The 25,233-nt window shown below is 55.6% G+C and overlaps 1 protein-coding gene across 1 annotated transcript in view; it reads left to right on the top strand.

The window, feature by feature from the left end:
* The window catches only part of LOC131565411 (ankyrin repeat and fibronectin type-III domain-containing protein 1-like), a 248,395-nt gene that overhangs the window by 183,984 nt on the left and 39,178 nt on the right, over window positions 1-25,233 (top strand). Inside the window, exon 6 of the mRNA XM_058816278.1 lies at window positions 19,526-19,654. Coding sequence (XP_058672261.1) covers window positions 19,526-19,654 — 129 coding nt within the window. The remainder of the gene's footprint in view (window positions 1-19,525; window positions 19,655-25,233) is intronic.

Genomic DNA, 25,233 nt, shown 5'->3' with positions numbered 1-25,233 from the left:
CCCTCCTGGCCTTGGGGATGTGGAGGGCAGGAGCAGCTCTCTGCCCCCGTGCTGGGACCTTCCAGCAAGCTGGGAATTCTCTTGTGTGCCTGGTGAACAAACCCAGGGCTCCTCCACCCTGCTGACTTAGCACATCCAGGACCTTTCTTCTGGTCCTGTGGAGTCCTAAAATTCACATTTGAATTTCACATTGCAATTGAGTTGCCATCCAGAGCCCTTTGTCCACTTTCCAAGAGTGTTTTTGTTACTTTCCAGTTGTGGGATGGTGGTGACCTGCACTCTTAGGTTTCTGTCTGTGACAGCACATGTTCAGGGGCAGAAGGCCTGGATTGGGATATGCATCCTTGGAGGAGTCTGGGGTTGGGGGGAAATGTCAGACCCGAGCACAGATAGATACAGAGATGAATGCGAAGATCAGACTGATCTCACCAGAGGGATGTGGGAAAGATGGTGACCAGAACTGGAAAGAACACAAGATTTGGCTCCATTTCTGGAGCTTAGAATGGAGTGGAGGAGGGATTGGGCAGTTTGGCTGAAGCACTTTGGTTCCTTGGAGTTAGCTGGCCCATCTTGAGAGACAATCTGAAACCCCAAAGGTAGGAAACAGCAGGGAAACAATGCCATGCTTCTGTGTATGGGGGCTGGTGTGTGCTGGAGGCAGAGGCAGCGATGCCCCCTCAGTCCCACATTCCTGTGCCCCCACTCTCTGCAGGATCCTTGGTGGGCAGAGCCAGAGCACAGGATGCCAGGCACCTCCCTCCTCCACCTGGCAACCCTCTATTATTAGGGATTTTAGCTTTCTGTTTCTAGATTGATTTGTTGGTGGTGGTTATTTTTAGCTCCTCCAGTGCCTTGCAGATTCCTCGAGGGATTCTTTCTTTGCCTCTCCCTCCCACAGGTTTGTTTGTAATGGATCTGCCTTGACTTGAGCCACAAGCGAGAGGCTCCAGCGCCGGCGGGGGCTGTGCTGCCCTCTCAGGGAGCAGATCTCCCTCTGTGCTTGAGCTCAGTTTGATGTGTCCATGGGGGCTTCGCTCCCCCCTACAGCCCCTGCTGTGGGTACTGTGCTGTCCCCACCCAAAATCACCGCCAGGGCACCCTGGGTGGCTCCTTGTCCCCTTCTCCTCTCAGCACAGCCTTCCCTGAGAGTTCTCTCTTTGCACTACCCATGGGGAGAAATTCAGATCAGCATCACTGCATGTGGAAACAAACCCCAGGCTCCTCCTGCAGCTCCACAGACAGGCTGGATGGAAATTTTTCAGCATATTTTAAAGCACAAAATAATTCCAAACAAGTTGCGGGTGTATTTTGGACTCTGGCAGAGCTGTTGTTATCGCCTCGCTGGCTGTCCCAGACAAGGGCTCACTTTGAGTGCAGCCTTCTGCTGAGCAGGGGGGCAATGTTTGCATTCCTGATTTAGAGCTCCCATCCCAGGGGACTCCAGCCCCGTCTCCCACTGAGCCCAGCACAGCCAGGAGCCCAGAGCTCACCTGTCATCACCGGCTCCAGGGCTGCATTAATGTTCCCTCGAAAATGGGACTCTCGTTTGACTCAGCTGCTTCTGCTCAGCCTGAGCTGACGCTTGATGGGGCCTGTGTGAAGGCACAGTTTGTGCTCTGTTTTTTCCAGGATTTTTGTTATTTTGTAGAGCGGAGTGAGTTGTGCTTGTTTTTAAATGCCTCAAGTATAGGTTGGTACTCAAAATAGGTTTGCTGTTTTTCCTGGGGAGAGGCAGCGCTGGGAGGTCTTACTCAGGTAGCTTTGGTGGTGGCATCTCCATCACATCCAGGGAAGTGTTTTTCTGGAGCACTGATCTCCACAGGCTGCTCTACCTAGGAGATGAGCACATGCTGAAGGGTTTCATTGGACTTGCTCCTGTTAAAGCAGTCCCTGCAGTGGCCAAGGAGATGAAGCCTGAAAACCACTCAAGTTTCCAAGCAAACCATTCAAGCAAACCTGAAAGCCACTTGCAAGGCCACAAACATCATGGTGTGGCAGCTCCTCTTCTCTGTGGATTAACCAGCTCCAAGGAGGTGTGAGGAGAAAGGACACCAGGGCCACTCGTCCCCAAGGAATGTGCTGAAAGAAAGGACAGGGATCTATGTCTGCATGGTGCTCTTGGTGGCTTGCAAAGTCCTGGTTCAGCTGTCGCCTAACTGCTTTCCATCAGGATAGGGTGGTGGCTGGCTGATTTCATACCCAGAATTAGCACAGGGCCTCTGTGATGAGCCTAAAGCCAGACTCTGCTTTAATGGAATAACCTGGTGCTGGAGGAGAAAGTTCTGGAATGTGGACCCAGAATCTACAGTGAACTTTCTTCATTCTTGGCTGTTCTCCTTGGGGTTGAATGGCAGCATTTCTAGGGCTGAAGTTGTCATTGAGGTTTTCCTGATCTTTAATTTTATAACGTTCATTAGCACAGTTCCTGTCAAAGAACAGCACGTTCCTTCCCTGTGCTCGCTGTCTCCCTGGTTAATAACCCTTTGCTGCTTTGGCTCTTTTGGAAAAAGGTACAGGAGCTTTGGGAACGACTCCTGGTACAATAGCCAGACGTCAGCATTGTCAGTCACATCTGAGGAGCGGTGTTAATTCAAAGGGAAGTGGCTGCAGAAGGCCCAGGGTACCTGTTGGGGGGCATTGAGCCTACCTGCCTCAAACCACAGCAGTGCCTGTGTGTTCCTCCAGCTGCTGAGAGGTGCTCTGAACCCAGACGGTTGCTTTTCCTTTCTGCAATGGCCCGTAACACCAGGAGCTTCCTGCTCCTCTCTTCTCTCCCTGAGGTTCTGCTTTCAACATGTCCATTCCGGAGGCTTGTGGTGCCATGAAGAGGCTCTGTCAGGGTCGGGCAGTGCAGGAGAAGACCTGCAGTGCAAGAGGCACATGCCATGCTTTGGCTGGGCTTGTCTGGGAGGTAGTCCTGGTTTCTGAGCATCTGCTCTGCTGCTGAAGGCTCCACCATCTTCTCTCCGTTCACGGCCTTTTGTGTCTGCCCGGTCAGGCGTAGGATGGCCTTGGGACAGCCCGCGCTCCAAAGGACGAGTGCACTCTTCAGATTTTCAGTCTTCAATATTGTTTATTATTTCTTATCTACAAAGTCACCTCCCAGCCTGACAGAGGTCTGACCAGCAAGATAGCCATGGGCACACTGACGTCCCACTGGGCAGTCGTCTATTTTTATCCTAAAAACTACGTATAAGATATTTACCTTTACCTTCCAATACCTTTTACCCTTATTAACAAGTGCAGATTTAATGTGAACCAATCCCAAAGTGCCAGCATCACCATCAAAGATGGGTGACAAGAAGAAGAGAGAAGAAGGACAAGACACGCCCTAATTCCTCCATCTTGTCTCCTAAAAACCCCCTGTACCAAAATCCCAAAACCTGTATTTTCACCCTGTGAATAACTAATTCCTTCACCACTCATCCCCAAGTGATCCTCTTGTCCTCATACAGGTGGCACATCCCGTGCAGGGTCAAAATCCAACACCAGTGATGTTCTGGCAACATTCCAGGATTTCCGAGCCCCCCCAAGGGTTATCTCGGCAACTCTGGACATCTGGAGTGATGTGCTGAGTTCCCACAGTCTTCCTCAGCTGGGTTTTATCAGCTCTGAGGTACAGAACAAGGGCTCCAAACTGAGGTTTGAAGTGAGCAGGGACAACCATTGCAAGGCCACAGTGCAGACCTCCTGCCTTGGGAGAGGTGGCGCAGGTGCTGGCATTCACCCCATGGCCTCTGGATATCTCCTGGGGTTTGGGAGCCTCAGAGCAGGGAGCTGGCTGTGTCCACTGCGTGGTTTCAGTCAGTCTGGACTTAGTTTCAGGAGAAATCAGAATTGCTGTGTGAGTCTGACAGTCAAGGAGAAGGAAGCAAGAGGCACCAGCATGATGTCCTAAATCTTGGTAGGTCTCCAGCTTACGTGCCCTGGCCTTGACCATTTCAGGGTGCCCTTTCCACTGCCTGGAAGGCACAGCTGGCCCAGAAACATTCTAGTCACTCTTCTCCAGAGCAGAGGGCTCAGCGGGCCAAAGCCAAGGTGTCTGTCTGCAGAACCTCCAGAAACTCAGCTCTGGGCTGCAGTGTGGTGTGGACCTGCTGCCTCGTCACACCGGAGTGGTGCTGAGGAGTTGAAAGCCCAGCTCTGTGACAGCCTGGATGGAGTGGCAGTGAGGTGAGAAGAGTGCTGTGTCCTGGGGACCTGCCTTGTGTGGTGTTCCCACCCCATGGGCAGTGTTTGGTGAGCACCAATGTGTGGTTTTGGCACCAATGTGCAAGATACTCTGCTCTGGAGCAGGATGATGCTGCAGCTGGAGAACATCTATGGAATAGCATCCATGCTGGTATTGCCTGTGTGAATGCTCCACCTCTTCTTTGTTCTTCAGGACTACAGGTCTTCCCCAAGGACAAACTCTGCTGTGGTTTATCTTTGCTTTCCAAGTGTCAGAAAGCTCTTCTGAGGCCTTCAGGCTGACAGCAGCCAGCAGAGCACACCAGGCTGGGGCTGGCTGTGGCAGCTGGTGCCAGGGCTGATGCTGTGGGTTTGTCCCCGTGGTTCCTGTGGTGGTGCCTTGGTGGGGAGATGTTGTCCCCTGTCACACAGGGCCTTGTGCAGCCACGGGGCAGTGAAGGCCAAACCCACGATACAAAGCAGGTTGTGGGAAGGTCACCTGCCTGGCTCATGTCTCCAGCGCTGGCTTCACCCAGGCTGTGGGTGGTCTTTGCTGCAGGATTCCTCAGCTGGAAATGAAAGTATCTCCCGCATCGCTCCATGCTCAGTCCAGGATGAGGCACAGCCTCTCACATCTCTGTCCCCCACCACTGCCCCTGCACCCCGGGTCATTTCAGGTGTGACAATTGTGCTGATGGGCAGTGACTTACCCTGAGGGTGTCACTCACATGCTGCTGGCTCTCCTGCTGGGAGGTGACTCCTGCATGCAGGGTGTCTGTGTGGGAATAAAGTGCCTTTCAGCAGCCTGGCTGGCACAGCTGTCCTTCATGGGCTCAGAGGAAATGGGCCTGGAGGTGATTTAATGCTTTTGGTGCAGCGTGAACAGCTGCCTTCTGAGGAGTTTAGCTCTCCAGAGGTGTTCAAAGAGCGAAGATCTTGCAGCCTTTGGAAATAGGGGGATAATAAGAGTTTATGGAGAAACTGAGGCACAGAGGTTTTAGTTCACAGGCGAGGCCGTGCTCCAGCCAGGCTCTCAGCCCTGGAAATGGCTTTGGCCTGTCCCTCTTGGCCTCCGCTGCAGTGCATTCCTCTTCCCAGTCATCAACACCTGGGTTTTGGATTCCCTTCTCTGGGTGCCTCTCACTCTCCCTCGCTGTGGGGTGGAGTCCCTCGTGCCTCAGCCGCCAAGGAGCTCTCCTCTCACTTGGCTGCAGAAATGGGCTCAGCATCCCAGAAATTCAGGCTTTCGTGCGGGAGCCAATAGTCACACAACCTCCATCCAGAAACCATCATTATCGGCTGCTTGCTTTTTCTTGGTTTCTTTGAACTACAGCTCCCAGGATGCCTGAAGATATGCAGACATCCCGAAGACAGTGGTTTCCCATAAACTTTTGGGGTTTCATGCTTTGCAAGCAGGAATGTTTTTATTGCGTCGCAAATCCCTTCAAGTCCCTCAAACCTCCATGGCAGCCGCGGGGGCCGGAGCCGGCTGCGCGGGAGGCACGCCAAGGGCTTTTCTCTCCTGCATTTTTCCCCTTCTTGCAAGAGGGACCTTTGTAAGTCCCTGTCGTGCCTTTTCAAGGGAGGTTTTGGATTGGGAGGAGGTTTGAAGAAGCCATGGTTTGCCTGTGGGGATGTGTTTCCCATTCTCCTGGTCCCCATTATTTCAAGGGCTGCTAAGCAGCCTCCTGCATCCCCATGAGTCTTGAAGTGCCTTGGGCAAGGTGGGGAGGGATTTTCACTGAACTGGGAAGAACTGGGACACAGAGAAAAGAAAAAGTGGTAGGTTCCTGCAGCAGTGCAATGAGCCCAGGAGACTGGGGTTTAATTCTGACATGCTTACAAATCCTGAGGAAAAACCAGAGAGGGACGTTTTGGTTTGGCATGGACAGATGTGGTTGGAACTGCAGCCTGCAGGGTCTGCACCCCCAGCCAGATCCACCCAGGGGACAGGGCACAAGTTCCACAGGTGCCCCTGCAGCTCTTCATCTTCCTGCAGCCCATCCTGGGACCAGGAGGTGCTGGCAATGGAGTGGGCTCTGTGGTGTGGGCCCAGCTGTCCCTAATAATCACTTACTCTCTGCAGGAGAAGAACCGCAGAGGGCAGAACAGGGCTAAGAAGAACCGCAGAGGGTAACACAGTGGCATTTTATGGTTGCCTTCTTCTGACCATTAAAGTACTTGAGTGAGTTTTTCCTGTTTGGTGTTGGTGAGCACCAGTGTTACATCGCATAATGAGACGTGTGGTATTTTGCCATTCTCCTTTTTCCCTTTGGTTGCCCAGGATCCTCCATAGACTGGGATTTAATAGGTCTTAACTTCTTTGATAGGTCTTTACCAGTTTGAGGAACTTTGTGAGTGAAACAGAGAGGTCTTGGGTGCCCTTGGGGGTCACCAGAACCTCCAGCTATGCAGCTGTGCAGAGGCAGCAGAGCCATGGGTCAGGCTGTGTGTGCTGTGGGACTGAGGAGTGGTTGGAGTTGGAAGGCATCTGTGGAGATCACCTTGTCCAAGCCCTGCTAAAGCACAGTGTCACCTACAGCAGGTTACACAGGATTGTGCCCAGGTGTTTTTTTTATCATATTTGGGGAAGGGGACTCCCCCATCCCTCTGGGCAGCCTGTTGCAGTGCTGTGCTCCATCACCCAAAAAGACATGTCCTGACCCTGCTTTGTACCGTCCCTGAGCACTGAGGCCAGTGGGATGCTGAGGGGTTCATTTATGAGCAGCTGCCTGGTGCCTCTGGGGGTCTGGGCTTGTTCTCTGTCACCCTTGTCCCATGCTTCTCCTCCCTGCAGCCCCTGCAGGCACCCTTGGGCACACGAGCATGGATGGTGTTCCCGGCACAGCCAGCTCCTGTCCCCGCCGGTGCCGCTGCTGCGGTCCGGGACAGCCGGGGCTGATCCATGCAGGCTGGGCCGGCTGGCCCTCAGCACATCCCGGCTGCCCCTCAGCACATCCCGGCTGCCCCTCAGCACATCCCCCTGGCCTCAGCACATCCCGGCTGCCCCTCAGCACATCCCCCTGGCCCTCAGCACATCCCCCTGGCCCTCAGCACATCCCGGCTGCCCCTCAGCACATCCCGGCTGCCCCTCAGGACATCCCCCTGCCCCTCAGCACATCCCCGCTGCCCCTCAGCACATCCCGGCTGGCCCTCAGCACATCCCCCTGCCCCTCAGCACATCCCGGCTGCCCCTCAGCACATCCCGGCTGCCCCTCAGCACATCCCCCTGGCCTCAGCACATCCCGGCTGCCCCTCAGCACATCCCCCTGGCCCTCAGCACATCCCCGCTGGCCCTCAGCACATCCCGGCTGGCCCTCAGCACATCCCCCTGGCCCTCAGCACATCCCCGCTGCCCCTCAGCACATCCCCCTGGCCCTCAGCACATCCCGGCTGCCCCTCAGCACATCCCCCTGGCCCTCAGCACATCCCCCTGGCCCTCAGCACATCCCCCTGGCCCTCAGCACATCCCGGCTGCCCCTCAGCACATCCCCCTGGCCCTCACCGCATCCCCCTGGCCCCTCAGCACATCCCGGCTGGCCCTGCCACATCCCTGCTGGCCCTCAGCACATCCCCCTGGCCCTCAGCACATCCCCCTGGCCTCAGCACATCCCCCTGGCCTCAGCACATCCCCGCAGCCGCTGCTGGCCGGGCCCGGCTCCCGGCAGCCCACAATAACAAAGCTTTTCCATTCCTGAGCGCCGTGGGACGCGCGGCCATGGAAAACAAGAGGCGGCTCCAGCGCCAGGGCTGCGCTCAGACTAAACAATGGCACAGCCCCGGGCTGTCCCCGCGCAGGGAGGGCAGGCTGCGGGCACGGGCTGGGCTCGGCTCGGCACGGCTCGGCACAGCACGGCTCGGCTCGGCACAGCTCGGCTGGGCACGGCTCGGCTCGGCACAGCATGGCACGGCTTGGCACGGCTGGGCACGGCTCAGCTTGGCAGGGCTGCCAGCACGGCGTGCTGCTGCCTCTCCATGTGTGGGCTCAGCTGGCAGGAATGGAGAGGGGTGAAGGTCCCAAGAGGACTGAACCCCTCAGGAACCTCCTCACCCATCCTTGCTGAGGGAACATGAACAAAAACATTTGTTGGATTTCGTCCTTTTCTTTGTTTTCCCTGCTTTTTAATTAGGATAAAAGCTGTAATTGGTAGTAGGGGAATTCTGAAAACCTGGCTCCTGGCAAGACAGGAGCAAGTCTGCACGTTCCTCTGACTTGGCACATGGACAATCCATCAGGCTCACACAGCCTGCTTGGAAGAGCCCGAGTGCTCCGTCCTGCTGCTCAGGAAGGAGTGATAGATATCTTCATTAAAAACAATCTCAGAGGGAAATGATAGAATTCTTAAAAACAAGCAAAGTGATGGGAATTGTGCCCAAGGAAAGGAATTTTTGACCATGTTATTTTGTAGGTTTTATTTATTTGTTGTCTGTATACGGATGGATTTTGGTGTTTAAAGTAGACTGTTAATTTTGAGAGTGAAGCACACTGGTATATGCCAGTCATGAAATGGTCCTTGTCAATGATCTGGTTCATGGTTGGGGGTCAGAAAAGGATCTTTGTTATGTACAATCATAGGATCATGGAATGGTTTGCATTGAAAAGGACCCTAAAGCCCATCCAGTTCCCCACCCTGCCATGGGCAGGGACACCTCCCACTGTCCCAGCTTGCTCCAAGCCCTGCCCAGCCTGGCCTTGGGCACTGCCAGGGATCCAGGGGCAGCCACAGCTGCTCTGGACACCCTGTGCCAGGGCCTCACCACCTTCACAATTCCTTCCCAATATCCCATCCATCCCTGCCCTCTGGCAGTGGGAGCCATTCCCTGTGTCCTGTCCCTCCGTCCCTTGTCCCCAGCCCCTCTCCAGCTCTCCTGGAGCCTCTTTAAGCCCTGGAGGGGGCTCTGAGCTCTCCCTGGAGCTGTCTTTTCTTGGGACTGAACACCCCAGCCTGGCTCAGAGCAGAGGGGCTCCAGCCCTTGGGGCATCTCTTTGACCTCCTCTGGGTTCACTGCAGCAGCTCCAGGCTGGGGCAGCTCTGCAGGTGGGGTCTCAGCTGAGGGGACAGAATCCCCCTGCCCTGCTGCCCAGCCCAGGGGGGCTCTGAGTGCCCATGGCCGGGGCAGGTCCAGCTCTCAGCCAGCAGCACCCCCAAACTCTTCTCTGGTTTTCAGCTGTTTTACAGCACCACATGGCAACAACAGGATCTGAATGTGACAATGGCACAGGTATACAGATCCCAGCCTAAATATTGCTTGGAATCTGGAGAGAGAGGAAACTTCCTGACTGTCTTACATAGTCTCCAGGATCCCCCTCTTGCAAGGCCCTGTAGCCCCTTTTCAGACCACATCCCTGCTCCTGGGCTCTCAGCAGCACATCCTGCTGTCTCCTTGCTGTGCCCCTTTGAGATGGCTCCTGTGGGGTGGGTTTCCAGCTGGAAGGGTCGGCTCAGGGGGGAGATGATACTGATGCAGGGCCAGTCTCCCCAGTGGCACAGGCTTGCTGGGGTGCAGGATGACTCACCAGGCTGTGGCACATGTGCCCAGTGTCTCTGTCACAGCACAGATGTTGGTCAGAGAGGGGACAGTTGTTATTGTCAAAATGCAAATGAGTAAAATTATTGTTTTGAGAGACAATTTTTAGGGGAAGGACATGCAAATTTACCTTCCATTCTGATTGTGCATTAGTATTAGAATGCAATGTTTGAAAGCCAAAACAAAGGAACATTTTCATTTGGGACTCATCAGATGGTTCCTTCTGCTGGGATTAGCATCATATACTTTGCATCAAATGCTCTAAGTTTGAAAAAACTCTGGTTTTCAAAGAAAACAAAAGGATGTTCTTAAAATGCCAGCCATTTCCAGGGATTCTGGCTGCTGTCAGCCGTCCTTAAGTGACTGGTCTGGTGCTGAACACTGAACAGGGCCGGTGGGAATAGGCTTTGGGGTTCAAATAGGATGTGTGGTTGGGCTTCCTCCTGGATGCTGCTTCAATTTGGCTTCTAAATAGCTTAGAAAAGTTTGGATGTTAAGGAAAATTTCTTCACTGGAAGAAATGGAAGGGTGCTTTTGCATTGGAAGGGTGCTCAGGCATTGGAAGAGGCTGCCCCAGGGCAGGGATGGCATCACCAACCCCAGAAGGATTTAAAAGTTGTGTGGATGTGTCACCTGGGGGTATGTCTCAGTGATTGCCTTGGCAGTTCTGGGGTATGGTCAGACTGGATGATCTGAGAGGACTTTCCCACGTTAACAATTCCATGACAAGCTGGGCCAGGGTTTGCTCTGAGGCACAGGACCCCAGGTCTGGTGGGACCCTGAGCCCCCCTGGAGGGGGAGGACAGCCCTCAGCAGCAGGGGAAGGAGCGGCTGTGGGGGCAGGAGCTGCTCACAGGTGGCTGATGGAGGCTGTGCTGAAGGGATGGCTTGTGTTTCTCTCCTTGGCTTTCCATATAAAGCCCCTCCAAATAAAACCTGCCTGTCTGCAGCGCTCGGAAGCAGCTGTGCTGCTTATTTAACACACTGTGAGGTATCTCCATCCTGCTCCCCCTGCTTCCCTTCTCCTTCTTCCTTGGAATACCGACCTGCCTCGTGTTGCAGACCAGAAATAGAGACTGGCCACTGACTTGCTAATTGTAATGCAGCCTGATAATGCCAGTTATAATTAGATCAAGGTATCCAAGTCCTTTTGCTGGCAGACGTTTCTGTGACCCTGTTATCACACTTTAAATAGAGGATCCCATCTGCTCTGCCCAGCTTCTGGCTGCAGAGCCAGGACCTGCAGAGCCCACCTTGGTCCTTTCTAGGGAACCCAGCCCAGCATCAGTCTGGGTGCCTGCATCTGCTTGGCTTGTGAAGAGTCAGGCTTGGCACAGCAGTGCTCACTGACAGGCTTTAAGCACTGATTATGGCCCCCAATATCTGGCAAATGTCAGTGACCACTGAGACTTTTGTTGTTATAAAATCCCTTCCCCAACTCCCCGGTGACCATGGCTGTGTTGGGCCAGTGAAAGGGGCTGCCCTGGGCTGTGGTTTTCAGGGGCTTGCACTCTGACCCATCTTTTCTTTACTGTTTTAGGGTAATCAGAACAATGGCTCATGTTGAGGTGAGCTGTGGTAGGGGGAGGAATGGTTTGGGGTCTCAGGATCAACTTGTCTAGAGCTGCAGCCTCATATCCCAGGGCTGTCAGGCATCTCTCCTTGTTCCCTTCTGATGAGCCCTCTACATTCTTTCCTTACCCTCTCATGCAAGTCCTGTCACTCTTTCCCCATCTGCAGCACCCCCGGGGTCCCTCTCCCTGGCCTTGGGAAGCCTCAGGCTGCTGCTGCCCAGCTGTGCTGCCCTTGAGCACCCTCCCTGCTGGGCCAGAACAGGCATCCCCAGCTCTGTCCCACCACACAGGGTGCTTTGGGTGTGCAGCTGTGTCCTCAGCAGTGGGTGAGCCAGGCCCTCACACAGCTCAGCCCCTCAGCACTGCATAAACCTTCTCTGCAGCTCCTTCTCTGCAGCACCACCCAACCTGCTCATCACATCCCCAGCCCTCTGGGACAGCTCATGGAGAAGTTTGGTTGAGTGGATGTGCCCGAATTCATCACTTGCTCTCAGTATGGCTGCCCACAGTTGCTCTGACATTCTGTCTGATCTGCCCTGAGCTTGTCAGGGAGGGAACTGAGACCCCCTTGAACACCAGTGTGCCCTGGGGGAGCAGAGGTTTCCTAATGTCATATCCTGCAGGCAGGCCTGGGGCTGTCACAGCAGCAGAGCTCACCAGCTAATCATGGCTGAGTCAACCTGAGAAGTGGGACACTGAAATCCCAAAGGAAAACCAGAGACTTGGAGGAACTGGCTAAGCCAATGCTCCATCCTTTGGGTAGGAGCCAAACCTCCAGAGATGTTCTGCTGCTTTGCTAGCCCAGCTGAGCTCCATGCTGTTCCAGGGGGAAGGCACCTCACTGCTGTGTTCTGGCAGGACATCATCCTAGATTCTCATTTCACAGAATCCTAGAAATCTTGGAATGGTTTGGGTTGGAAGGGGCCTTCATGATAATCTTGTTCCACTCCTGTACTGTGGGCAGGGACACCTCCCACTGTCCCAGCTTGCTCCAAGCCCCATCCAGCCTGGCCTTGGATGCTTCCAAGGATCCAGGGGCAGCCATAGCTTCTCTGGGCACCCTGTGCCAGGGTCTCACCACACTATAAGCAAATAATTTCTTCCAAACATCTAATCTAAATCTCCCCTCTTTTACTTTAAAATTGTTTCTCCTTGTCCTATCACTATAAAAAGTACCCAAGTAAAAGGGCATGTTGCCTGTTTTTCAGTCCTGGGCAGTACCTGGGGAGTGGGGGCTGAGTGGGGTGCAGCAGAAGTACAGTGTGCCATACACACAAAGGAGTTCATCAGCACAAGCTCTGGGTGGGTGACCCTGGCAGGCAGCACTGGTCACGTGCAATCATCATCACGTGCAACCATGTCCCCAAGGTAAGGAAACACATGGGGGTCCTCAGGCAGGATCCTCAGCACTTCCCAGCTTACCTGGAGCTAAGGTTTGGGCTTGGGGAGTCCCTGTGGGCAGCATCCTGTGTCAGTCCCCAAAACAGTGATGGAAGAGTTCAGTTTGTGGTTTGTGTGCCCCAGTCATGGGCACTGCTCACAGGTTTGGGAGATTGAGGAGGAGGAATGTCAGCAGAGTGGAATATGTGTCTGTCTGCAGCTCAGCAGACTGCCTGCCTGGTCACCCATGAGTCCCTGAAGGTTGGACACCAGTGGCCCAAAGTGCTTTCCCTCTGCTGAGGGCAGGGGCAGAGCAGCCTGGCAGCATGGGGGGTCTTGGGGCTTCCTCCTCCAAAGCTCACCTGGGGACCCCAGAGATTTTGGTGAGACTCAGAGCAGTTTTCACCATTCCTGCTTCTGCTTTCTGCCCTTCTCAATGGGAACAGGTAGTGAGGCAGGGCCATACAGGGTTTGGTGACCTTGCATTGCATCAGGGGTGTCACAGCAAACCCAAAGCAAGTGGAGGTGAGGCATCGCTGCCTTCTGCCTGTAGTTCCTCCACAGCTGAGCCTGGTGCTCCTCACCTGAGCCTGATCCCGCTCACCTGAGCCTGGTTCCCCTTGGCTGGGCCCTGGGTCCCTCGTCCCAGCCCGGTACCCCCATCTGAGCCCGCACAGGCTCCTGGTTATGTAAAGCCACAGCAGGCACAACCAGGAGATTCTTCAGTGTCGGAATCTGAGTCACATGGGGCTGTTTTATTTCCCCCTCTGCTAATCTCGTTTCTATAGAAACAAGATTGGGAGGAAAAAAAAATAAAAGAAAAAAAGAGCCAAGCACAGAGCAAACGAGAAACCTGAGGTGATGGGTGAGGGAAGCGGAGCTGGCAGCTGAGGAGGTCAGGCGACGCAGATGGGAGCAGGGACCCCGCTCAGGATGGGAGTGTGCACAGAGGGGACGGGGACTCTCCCGAAGAGACGCCCCGGGATGAGCTGCTGCTCTGGCAGTGGGTGAGCCGAGCACCAAGAGCAGAGGGAGCAGAGGCTGTGCAGGTGAGTGAGCATCGCTGGCGCGGCTCGCGAGCATCTGTCGCTGTCCCTGTCCCTGCAGGGCACAGCTGGGCATGGCTCACTGGCTCCTGGCCCTGGCTGCTGCTTTGGAGGCACTCTCGTGCCCGGGACCGTGGTCAGTGGGAAGGGTGCCACTGGCAGCGGGGCTCACCAGAGCGCTGTGCGCAGCCAGCACTGACTGTGTGCTCGTGGCCGTGAGGGCTTCCAAATCCTCTCTCTCCCAAAAGACTGCTCCTTGCTTGGGAAGAACCTTTCCAGCTTTGGTTATTTTCCTTCTATTTGATCCTGACTGTACCTGTGCAAATAAGCTGTTGACAGCAGCAGAGCCAGAGTCAGGGAGTGCAGGGCTCTGTGCCCCCAGCGCTGCTCACCCTGGCCACAGCCGCCCTCCCCAGCCCGGCTGCAGCCAGGATCTGCTGGGGGTGAGCCCAGCTCAAAGCTCTTTGTGCAGGGGCTGCTCCCCAGGGATGAGGACCAGCTGAAACGCTGCTTGTTTGCCTGGGCTGCCCGTGGCTCGTCCCGGGACTGTTGCCTGTGCTGGTGGAAGAGGCTGGGAGCTGCCTGCCCACATCTGGGTTAGTTCAGAGCCACAGGCACGTGCTGGCTCCCGAGTCTCAGGATAAGGAGTGTGCATGCAACAAGTGGGAGGTTTTCCTGCCTGGATGTGCTATCTTGTGGGATGGATGGCTGGTACTCATGTGGTGCTGAGGCTTTGGCTGGGTGGGTTGGTGGGGCAGAGGTGTTGCTGGTGCTGGTCATCCTGTGCTGGTCATCCTGTGCCTGGGACCAGCTCTCTCATGACCTCGGCCGTCCCTCACCCGTGGCTTGGTGCAGTTGTGCCTGCACGGCCCCTGGTGTCCCTGCCTGCACGGCCCCTGGTGTCCCTGCCCTCCAGCCGTGGCAGAGTGCTGCAGGTGCCAGCTGAGGCACCCGGGCTCCTGCGGGCACATGCTCACCCCCGCGGCTGCAAACTCCCAAAAGGCTTTAGTGGATCACCACAGGGGAGGGAGGGAGGGATGCGGAGCCCAGGGATCAGGATTGTGCTTGTCATCACTTCCCAGCTGTGGTGTGGGGAATGCGGTGGTGACTGCGAACCCCCGGCCGGATCCACGGCGGGTGAAGCTGGAGGATGGACCCGGTGCCTGTGTATTTCTGTACTGATCTTTGGGCAATGTCACTGCTCATCCGCCTGCCCGGCCAGCGAGGGGGCGGAGGACGCTGCTTCAGCCCCTTGTCCTCATCCCAGGGCAGCTGAGGGATTTGTGCGCTGTGTGCCGGGGCCGGGGCCGGCTCAGCGAGCTGCTGGAGGCACAGGCAGGATGGGGACAGGCTGCCAGCCCTCCATGTCCGTGCCCTGCCTGCCTTCCCCAGTGCCTCGGCAGGCTGGGGGCTTTGGCAGTCACTCCTGTGGGGTTGGACTCCCGGGAAACCCGTGGGGTGAAGGGATGGGTATGGGCTGTGTCACACACTGGGAGCTGTGCCCTGGGCTTAGCTGGACCCTTCCCCGTGGCCAGGCTGGCATGCAGGTGCTGCTCTGGGTACTCTGCTCATCCTGCTGGGACACTCCCAGACTCTCAGCAAACCCTAGGCTGGGGACAGCACTGTCCCTCTGCCTCTGCCTGTCCCTGCCTGCTCTGTTCAGGGTGCTGGGTGCCATGGCTGGTGCCAGGAGGGAGTTTTCCATGCCAGACCCTGCCCCTCCCTGTGCCTGAAGCAGTGGGCTTAGGGGGCAATGTCACACCAGGCTGTGCAGTGGCTGTCCTGCTGTTCTGGGATCGCCAGCTCTCTGCTGTCCAGAGCTTTGGAGAGAAGGGCCGAGGACGGATATTGCTGCAAGAGCCTTCAGCACTGATAATTATTTCTGGAAAAAGATGCCGTGTTCTGACTTAAATGCTGACATGGGACTCTGAACACGTGTAATCTGGCTGACAGATGGCAAAGTCATAGAGGTGTGATTTATGATACAGCACAGTAGCTGAACAACCTTCTCTGGTTGTCAGGAGACAATTCTTCCCGGTGCTGCAGTTGATGTTCCAATTGATGGCTTTTCCCACGTGTCCCCTGGGTGTGTGGGGACTGCCTTGGCAGGTGCCAGCTGTGCCCAGTGTGCCAGCCCTGAGTGCCAGCCCTGCTGCTCCAGTGCTGAGCTGCTGCAGAGGTGCTGCCTCTGAGGGAGGCTGGGCAGGTGAGCCCGGCTGGACCTGGGGCAGTGCTGTGCAGGGCAGGGCTGCCCTTGTGCCCATCCTGTGGCTGCCATGAATCTGGCTCAGGATGACAGTGGCTCCTGGGGCTGCCTGTTCCCCAGAGCAGCCCTTGTGGGGCTGAGTGTGTGGTCCTGGTGGGGGAAGGCACCCAAATCTTGCCCATCAGATAAGCACAAGGGGAAGGATGCTGACAGCCACAGGGAGTCTGTCTCACCTATGTGCCCTCTCCATGCCTCAGTTTCCTTGCTTCTGCCTTAACATCCCTAATGTTGATCCTTCTTAAGGGACACGGACATCTATGTATGTTTGGAAAGCACTTGGGCAGTAACACTGTGGTCTCACAGCATCCCCATCCCTGTGCTGGGGGCTCACCCCCACTGCCCCCGCACAGTACCAGAGCTGTGGGAGCCCCCAGCCCTGGGCACAGCATCCTGGGAGCCCCCAGCCCTGGGCACAGCATCCTGGGAGCATCCCAGCCCTGGGCACAGCATACTGGGAGCATCCTAGCCCTGGGCACACCATCCTGGGAGCACTCTGACCCCAGGGGACAAGGGCAGCTCAGCACAGGAGCTGGGAGCTGCCACCAGCAGGGCCCTGGCAGAGCAGGTATGATTCATTCCCTTCTGCAGCACGGTTTATGTAAAGCAGCTCTGTATCAATTGCCAGATGATCTGTAATGTCCTCCTGGCTTCTAATTAGTGATGCTTCTGCTGGAGCTCTGGGGTCTGGCGGAGGTGAGGGAGGCTGGTTCATGGCTGGAGGAGTTGCTGGCAGCTCTCAGAGGAGGTGTTGGGCTGTCAGAGCTGTCCCAGCCATTCCTGTACCTGGCCTGTAGCAGCTGGAGGTGGTGGCCAGCAGGTCTGGGGGTGCAGTCAGCACCCCAAGGTTCTTGGTCAGCTTCTGACCCACACATGGACTGGCTTGTCTGTCCTGCCTCAGGCAGATCTGGGTACCCCTGCTCTGGGCTGGAGAGCATCTATGGCCTGTGTCCCTGTGCCTTCCCTTGATGCCATGACTGGGGACTCACAGCAAGGCCTCATGTTCCTGAGCACCCTGGTGGCTTCTCCAGCCCCACCAGCCCACCCTGCCCCCAGGACTAACCATCCTTCATCCTTAACCCTGATGACATGGGGCACATGGCCCTGTTTTCGCCCACCAGCTCGTCTTTGGTTTTATCCAATCTGAAGGATGCAGTGGCGGCTCCTGCCGTGCTTGGGCAGGTGGATAGATCCAGGTAAAGCCCCTGGGTGTGTGATTGTCCCTGTGGTGGTCATTGCCAGGGCCGTGTAGCAGCCCCACAGCGGCACTTGTGGCAGGGGCTGCATTCCTGCATCTGTGCAGGGCACCGAGACTTTCCCAGCCCCTCTCCCTGCAGGGTGGGAGGGTGGCTGGAATCCTGCAGGGAGTGTGCTGGAGGTGGGCTCAGCACAGCAGGCAGGGCAGGATTCTGCAGGCAGGCCCCACATAAACACCCTCATCCCTGCAGGCTGGCAGGAGCTCCTCTGGGCAGGTGGGAAGGGTTAGGAGCAGCCAAATGCCACTGAGGAGGTGCTGTAGGGAGCCAGCAGCCCCTGCTCCCACTGCCAGCCCCATTGCTGGGCCAGCCCTGCTCATCCTGGTGTCCACACCGTGCCTGGGGCTGCTGCAGAGCCTTGGCTGGCTGTGCCCACCTCTCACGCCTCCCCAAATGGGATCTGCTCCATCCCAGTGAGCTCTGACACCAGATGAAAGGGGAGTGAGGAGGTGGGGATGGGGCTGGTGCCTGGCTCTGCTCTGTGGGCACCAGGATCACTCCTCTTCATCCTCTTCCTCCGGCTGTGAGTGGGGGAAGTTAGGGTTTGGGTTTCTTGTTGGGTTTCTTTTAAGGCAAACCTCATCCTTTACATCAAAGCAGAATTTTTTCTCAAGAATGTAAAGAATTGCCCTGGAAGGTCTGAACAGCTCTTTGCTGGCAGGGACTGGAGAGACAAGAGCCCTCTCCAGAAAGCTGTCTCCACACCATCCCCAGCAACAGCAATTCATAAGCTGAAAAATAAATCAATAACCAGTTAATGAATTGAAGATGTCTGTGTTTAAAATGTATCAGGGAAAAAACTGTTAGCTGGTCGGGGCTGGCCTAATTACTGTGAGGAAAGGCAGGGAGCTCTCAGTTCTGAGAAACAGCTTCTCTTTTTCTCTTTCTTTGGAGGTATTTTGTGAGGAGAGGAGAGGAGAGGAGAGGAGAGGAGAGGAGAGGAGAGGAGAGGAGAGGAGAGGAGAGGAGAGGAGAGGAGAGGAGAGGAGAGGAGAGGAGAGGAGAGGAGAGGAGAGGAGAGGAGAGGAGAGGAGAGGAGAGGAGAGGAGAGGAGAGGAGAGGAGAGGAGAGGAGAGGAGAGAGGAGAGGAGAGGAGAGAGGATTTGCTTTAGCAATGTGTGTAGGTTCCAAGTTCCCCCCAGCCCTGTCCTTCATCCCCTGGCACCTCTGTCAAATCCCTCCTGTCCCTTCCATGCCCAGCCCGGGCTGGCTGAGCGGTGGGAGCAGGTTGTGCTGGCACACGGATGGACGGGAGGCAGTGCCTGTGTCAGTGTGTGTGGCAGGGCTGGCACTCAGCCCCGTGCCTGGTCGTGTGCCCAAGTCTGGTGTCCCAGCTCCCTGGGCTTGTCCTGCCTTGCTCTGGGCTGGCAGCAGGGACAGGCTGTGCGCCGTGCCCAGCCTGGGCTCCGGGGGTGCCACCATTGGCACGGGGGCTCTGGGGGTGCCACCCTCAGCACAGGGGCTCTGGGGTTGCCACCCTCGGCATGGGGGGCTCTGGGGGTGCCACTCTTGGCACGGGGGCTCTGGGGCTCTGTGTGCCAGGGGGAGGCAGAGGGCTGAGGGTCTCTGTGGGGCAGGTGCCTTCCCAGCCTGTCTCAGCCTGTGAGCCCTGTGCCATGGGCTTGGACACAGGGCAGGTGTGCCCTGGGCCAGCAGCTCTCCCTGCACAGGGCTGCCATGGGCTGGGATGTGCAGCAGCTCCCAGAGCCTGTGGATGTGCCTTTCCCAGGTGCCAGGGGCTGGCAGTGCCGCCCACCTGCGGGGAAGGGGCTTTGTCAGCACAGACAGGTCCTGCAGTTGAATGCATTTGCTCCCACACGTTTCTGTTTCTGTCTCCAGAACCTCTCTGATGTGGGCTGATTTCCATGTCAGCCCTGCTCAGGGAAGCTGTTCTGGTGCTTGGGAGGCCACAGGGGCTCCAGGGTTTCTCTGAAGGAGTGTGTGGCCTTTGATTCAGTTGCTTTGCTTCTCCCCACTGACTGTCCCTGGCTGTTTCTCGGTGCTGGCTGTCACCTGTTGGAGCTTGGGGAGGAATGCACAGCCTGGGGAGGTGATTTGGCTGCACAGGGAGCAGGGCCTGGCTCTCTCAGCCTGCCAGGCTGCAGCTCCAGTTTGGCTGACACGGGCCTGTGCCGGTCCTGGCCTGCTGAGCAATACAACCGTGCTGCTCTGCTGCTCCTGCACTGCCACCCCCAGGGCTGGTGCCTGCCCTGGGAGCCCCCTCCTTTCAGCACTGAGCACTCCTGGCTGTGCCCCGGTGTGCCCAGGGCTGCAGGGCCATTAACACCTCTCCTCTCCCCTCCCCAGGTCGGAGAGCAGCCTCGCTAGGTTTGCCCACCGCTTGTCGGTGAAGCAGAAGCAGGAGAAGAGAAGGAAAGCTGAGTATGGCACGGCCGAGCTGTCTGCCTTCCGGCCCAGGTCTCTGAGCATTGAATGGTAAGAGCTGCAGAACAGGGCTGGGACAAAGCTTCTGCCTCTCCAGTCACCTCCTGTCCCCTTTTCCCGCTGCTGCCATGGTCAGAGCGGTGTCCCATGGGACAACAACCCCCCAAATCCCTGCACCTGCTGCAGAGGCCTCCAAGGTATCAAACGAGGGCCAACCCCCAGCTGAGGGTCTGTCAGAGCTCATGTGGGTAAAGGGAGTGTCTGCACAGGAGTACAGAGCCTCTGGCAACACTCACCACTGCCCCCTTCCCTTCCCTTCCCTTCCCTTCCCTTCCCTTCCCTTCCCTTCCCTTCCCTTCCCTTCCCTTCCCTTCCCTTCCCTTCCCTTCCCTTCCCTTCCCTTCCCTTCCCTTCCCTTCCCTTCCCTTCCCTTCCCTTCCCTTCCCTTCCCTTCCCTTCCCTTCCCTTCCCTTCCCTTCCCTTCCCTTCCCTTCCCTTCCCTTCCCTTCCCTTCCCTTCCCTTCCCTTCCCTTCCCTTCCCTTCCCTTCCCTTCCCTTCCCTTCCCTTCCCTTCCCTTCCCTTCCCTTCCCTTCCCTTCCCTTCCCTTCCCTTCCCTTCCCTTCCCTTCCCTTCCCTTCCCTTCCCTTCCCTTCCCTTCCCTTCCCTTCCCTTCCCTTCCCTTCCCTTCCCTTCCCTTCCCTTCCCTTCCCTTCCCTTCCCTTCCCTTCCCTTCCCTTCCCTTCCCTTCCCTTCCCTTCCCTTCCCTTCCCTTCCCTTCCCTTCCCTTCCCTTCCCTTCCCTTCCCTTCCCTTCCCTTCCCTAGAGGTGACCTGCTAAGGATATTTAAAAGAGCTGGAAATTGCATTGCTTTCTGCTTCCTTAGATGGATAAAGGAGGGTAAAACTTAAAAAAAAGAAAAAAAAGAAAAAAAAAAAAAGAAAAGTGCTTGGAAATTGCAAGAATATTGAATTTGGTTTTCAATTTCCCTGCTTTTTTTGGAGATCTTTCTGGCATTTATTGTGTGTTCTAGCACTTCAGTGTGAGGCTGTGGAACCCTCCTCAAAGGCTTCCTTTATCTGAGGTTCCTTGAGCATCAAAGCTCACCAGATATTAATGAACCAAAGAATTCAGGATATTTGAGGACAGACTGCTTTCCTCTCCACTTACACAACTTTCTTCCCTTTGCTAAGAGGATGTCATGAGGAAACCTGGTCTGCAATTACTCTCAATCTCCCAAAGAGACAAATATGTGAATTTGTAATGTAGCAAATAGGGAAACAACAGAGAGCTCATTAAAAACCATCAGAGTTTGTCTTTATTCATAACAAAGGAGCATGAGAAGCCAGCAAATCTCTTTCCTCTCTAAATGTGTCTTTGAAGCCCCCGGGTCCCAGTTTAGCCCTGTTGGGGATATTTGTGGTACATTTCCCCCACTCCACAGCGTTTTCCTGGGGGAAACCATCTGTCTTGCATTTGGCACAGCACCTTGTGCAGCGAGGACTCGCGGCAGTGGCAGACGATGCTCTTTTGGAGGGATTCACCCTGGGAAGGAGCTGTGCCTGAGGAGGGGCTGCCTTTGCCTTGGAGGTGCTGTGGGCCCTCCTGGGGCTGAGGGACACAGCCCTGATGTCCCCATCCTGCAGGACACAGGCACAGCCAGGCAGGACTCCCACCCTGTGCTGGGGTTTTCTCCATGCTTGGAGATACCTTGGGCTGGATCAGACACCACCAGGGCAGCCAGGATGGGGTGGCTCAGGCTGCTGGAGCTCAGGGCTGGCAGGGCACAGAGGAGGAGTCACCCCAGAGGGGCACAGTGGTGAGGGGTGGCAGTGGGCTGAGGACCCTGCCTGCTGCCTGCTCCCATCCATCTCAGGGCCTCAGGGAGGCATTCAGAGATTGTCCCAGCCTTCTCTGCAGCCGTAACCTGGCCTTTTCCTTGGTGTGAAACAGCTTTTCTGTGTTCCCTGTACACCACCAGGGATCTCTGCTCATCACAGCAGGATCAGCACCCTCAGTTAGTCACTCAGACCATCCTGGGCTGCACGTGAGGCTGCTCTTCAGTGCCCTGTCTGGGAAACTTGGCTCATATCCTGGCAAATCTACAGATCTAACTTGTCTTTCAGAGCAAATACCTACCCCCATCAAATCTGTCTGTATTGACAGCCCAGGGTTCCCAGTGCATCCTTTCACTTGCCTCTGCACAGAGATGAGCACCCACCCTGTGTGTGATGGGTTCAGCTCATCCCACATGGGCAGCAGTGGCATGGAAGAGCAATGGACCATGTTTTCCCAAATCAGCAGCTTCTGAGAATCCTGCCTGTGGGATCTCAGCACCTCAGGATGGAGGTGCAGAGAGGCCGAGACCACCCTTGGGGGGCTCGGGAATCCTGGAATGTTGCCAGAAGTGTCTGGTGGCAGGATTTTGATCCTACACAGGAGATGAGACCTGTATGAGGGCTGGGAGGAATTCACTGGGTGAATGGTGAAGGGATAAGTTAGTTAAAGTGTAAAACACAGGGTTTAGGATCTTGGTACAGGGGGGTCTAAAGAAGTAAGATGGAGGAATTGGGGCGTGTCCTGTCCTTCTTCTTCTTCTTCTTGGCTTCCATCTTCTGTGGTGGTGGTGGCACTTTGGGATTGGTCATTACTAGAAGTGCACAGGTTAATAAGAGTAGAAAGTATTGGAGAAAAATGATAAATATTGTACACGTAACTTAGGGTATAAAGATAAGTGACCGCCCAGGGGCTTCGGCAGTGTGCCCATGGCTGACTTGCTGTGCAGACCTCTGTCGGGCTGAAAGAAAATCTTTTAGATAAACAATTAATAAACACCAAGACCGAGACAAGATCAGAAGTCTCTCCTCGTCCTTTGAAGCGTCGGCTCTCCAAGGCCATCCCTGGGCCTTTCCAGGCCACCAGAACAGCAACACAGAAAACCTTACACCTGCCCATCCTTACCTCAAGGCTTGAAGGCAAAGGACAGCTTCTCAACCTGCTGTTGCCTGTTGCCAAGGAGGAGGTAGAAAAGCATGACATCATCCGTGCTCTTTGCTTTGAAAAGCTGGGTCTGGGACAGGGATTAGAGTTTCCTGCTTGTAATTCCCACCAAGGCATTGTCAGTGCAACCCATCCCCACACGGGGCAAGCTGAGCCAGTTTTCCAGTGTTCCCCATTATTCAGATGCTCAGGTAGGGGTGGATGGAGCTGAGGTAGAAGTGAAGGAGTCTAACACTGTGTTCCTGCCCCGAGCACAGCCAGGTAGGACAGGACACAGATCCTTCACCTCCCCTTGGCCCTTCTCCAGTGCCAGGAGCCCCAGGCCAGGAGGAGATGCAGTTCTTGCTGCCACAACAAGCTGGATGTCCTTTGCTGCTGCCCAGCCCAGGGGTGCTCCCAAGGCAGTGTGTGTGTCCATCAGAGCCCATGTCCCTGGCTCAGGGGACACTGGTGGCACAAGGCAGCTCTATTGCCATGGCATGTGTCCCTGTGCTGCAGCAGGCCCTGCTCCCAGCCCGGCCAGCAGCAGCGAAGCCCTGTTAGTTCCACTTATTAAAAACAAAATTGCTGGGGGAAGGGAGAGAAGGCAGAGAAAAAGTGAAGTATTGAGAAAACACTTCTTTCATTCATACGTTGTTTGCTGAAATAAATACTTCATTATTAGGCCTTTTTTAGGGTATTTTTTTTAAAGCCAGCACCACAAAGTCCCCAGTGTTCGGGCCTGTGAATGTGCTGGATCACCTCAGCCCATGGCTCCCTGTGCTGGTGTCCTGCTGTCAGAGGTGCTGGAGAGGAGCTTTCCCAGTCTTTGGGAGAAACCTGGGGGCTGCACATGTCAGGTTTTGCCCAGGTTTGCTGATTCCCTTCTCCTCTTTGCTCCATGGTGTGTGCTGGCTCACCAAGGCAGCTTCTGCTCCAAATGAGGCAAAAGTAACTTAGGCAAGGAAGTATTTGGGATTTTGTTTATTACAGCTCTGCTTTCTGTGATCTCTGATCCTAATCTAGCTCCCAAGCCTAAATAGCACAAGGCTACTAAAGCACTCTTGACTTGAAGCTCACCACATTCTGCTGATGGGGTGAAGATGAAAGCTGGTGATTCCCATGGAGTCCTCACCATGTCCTACAGCAATGTCAAAACCCCAGCAATCCCTGTTCTCCCCACTTAGAGTGAGCAGAGGCCTCCTCCAGTGCCTGTTACCTGAGATGTGCCCCACATTTATCTTCCCTCTTCAGTGAGGCTTAGTCCAATGGAAGGGCTGTGATCCCTGGTTTGCCCTTGTGTGAGCAGAGCTCACAGAGGGAGCCTCTGTTCTCTCTTGCATCCTCTCAGCTCCATTGCTCATTGGGACTTTCAGCCCTGCAGGTTTGTCTTTCTGAAATCCTTTTGTCCCTTCCTTTTCCTTTTTAGCTCTAGCTCTGGTTTTCCTTCTGTTTGTTCCTGGGTTTGCTTTCCCCCCACACTCCTTTTCCCATACTCACCACTTGTTCACGCTGATTTCCCTTTGTTTTCTTCTTCATTGCTTACTCACTGCTTTTCCTCTCCGTGCTCCTGGCATTCTCCCTGTCAGACAGCCTCCCTGTGATCTGTGGTTGGAATGGCCTATTCCCATGGTGCCAGGAGAAATGCAGCATTCCTGCCTCCTTCCCCCCGTGCCCTTATCTCGTGGTGCTCCTTGGCTGCCCACCCTGTGCTGGCAGCAGCGTCTCAGTTCCTGTGACAGGCTCAGCCCTGCCTGCAGCTCAGTTCCTGCCTGACCCTTGGCTCCTCGCTGGGATGCTCAGGGAGCTGCCAGCCCAACAGCCACCCTGCAGACCACACAGGCCTGGGTGGAAGGTGCCAAGTGAGCTGGAGCCAACAGGCATGGGAACCTCGCTGGCACCCTCTGGTTGGTGGAGGTGGCACATGACTCTGCCGCACTCTGCCTTGTGTTTTGGGTTTGGTTGTAAAGAAGTTTTTTAAGGGAACTGTTTTCATGGAAGTTATTTAAAGTGTAATATTTCCTCTCTGAGTGGTCTCTGTTGGTGTGGAGGTTCTCCCTGGATGGCTGGGTATGGAATCCCTGCTGTGGAACTGCCTGCAGCATTGGTGCTGTCACTGCTGTGGGCGAGCAGCCAGGTGATCTGTCCCCATCCACGGGATCCTTTCCTCCTGGCACCAAGTGCTGTGGTCCTGGTGGAGCTGCAGGGCTTGGAGGAAGTGCTGAGCTGCCAACTGATCCATGCCACTGTTCCTGGTCCAGTGCAGGGGAGTGCTGCTGTTGCACAGCTCCCTGAGAGCCTGCTGCTGTTCCCACAGCTGTCCACAGTCATCTGGGGCTGTCCCCAGGACTCTCTGTGTGACATTTGTCCCTTTGCCAAGGCAGCCAGCACAAAGTGAGTTGTCATCAACTTTTTGGGAGGCAGAGTAGCAGCACCATGAAGACGGTGGGCTCAGAGCTCCTCCAAGTTTCACAGCCCTGCTTGAGCTGTCTCACTCCAGAAAAGTCTTGGAGCTCTTTCTCTTCCCAGACCAGGAAGCTCCTCACCTGAGTGAGGGAAGACCAGGGAAATGAGGCCCTGAGCCCTGCAGTGGAAGGGAAGGAATGAGAGAGCCTGGGAGCTGTGGGAGCAGGGAGATGCTTTGGGCAGGCTG

Source organism: Ammospiza caudacuta, chromosome 17 (genome assembly GCF_027887145.1).
Source record: "Ammospiza caudacuta isolate bAmmCau1 chromosome 17, bAmmCau1.pri, whole genome shotgun sequence".
Lineage (NCBI taxonomy): Eukaryota > Metazoa > Chordata > Aves > Passeriformes > Passerellidae > Ammospiza > Ammospiza caudacuta.
This window is presented reverse-complemented; position numbering and strand designations above follow the sequence as displayed.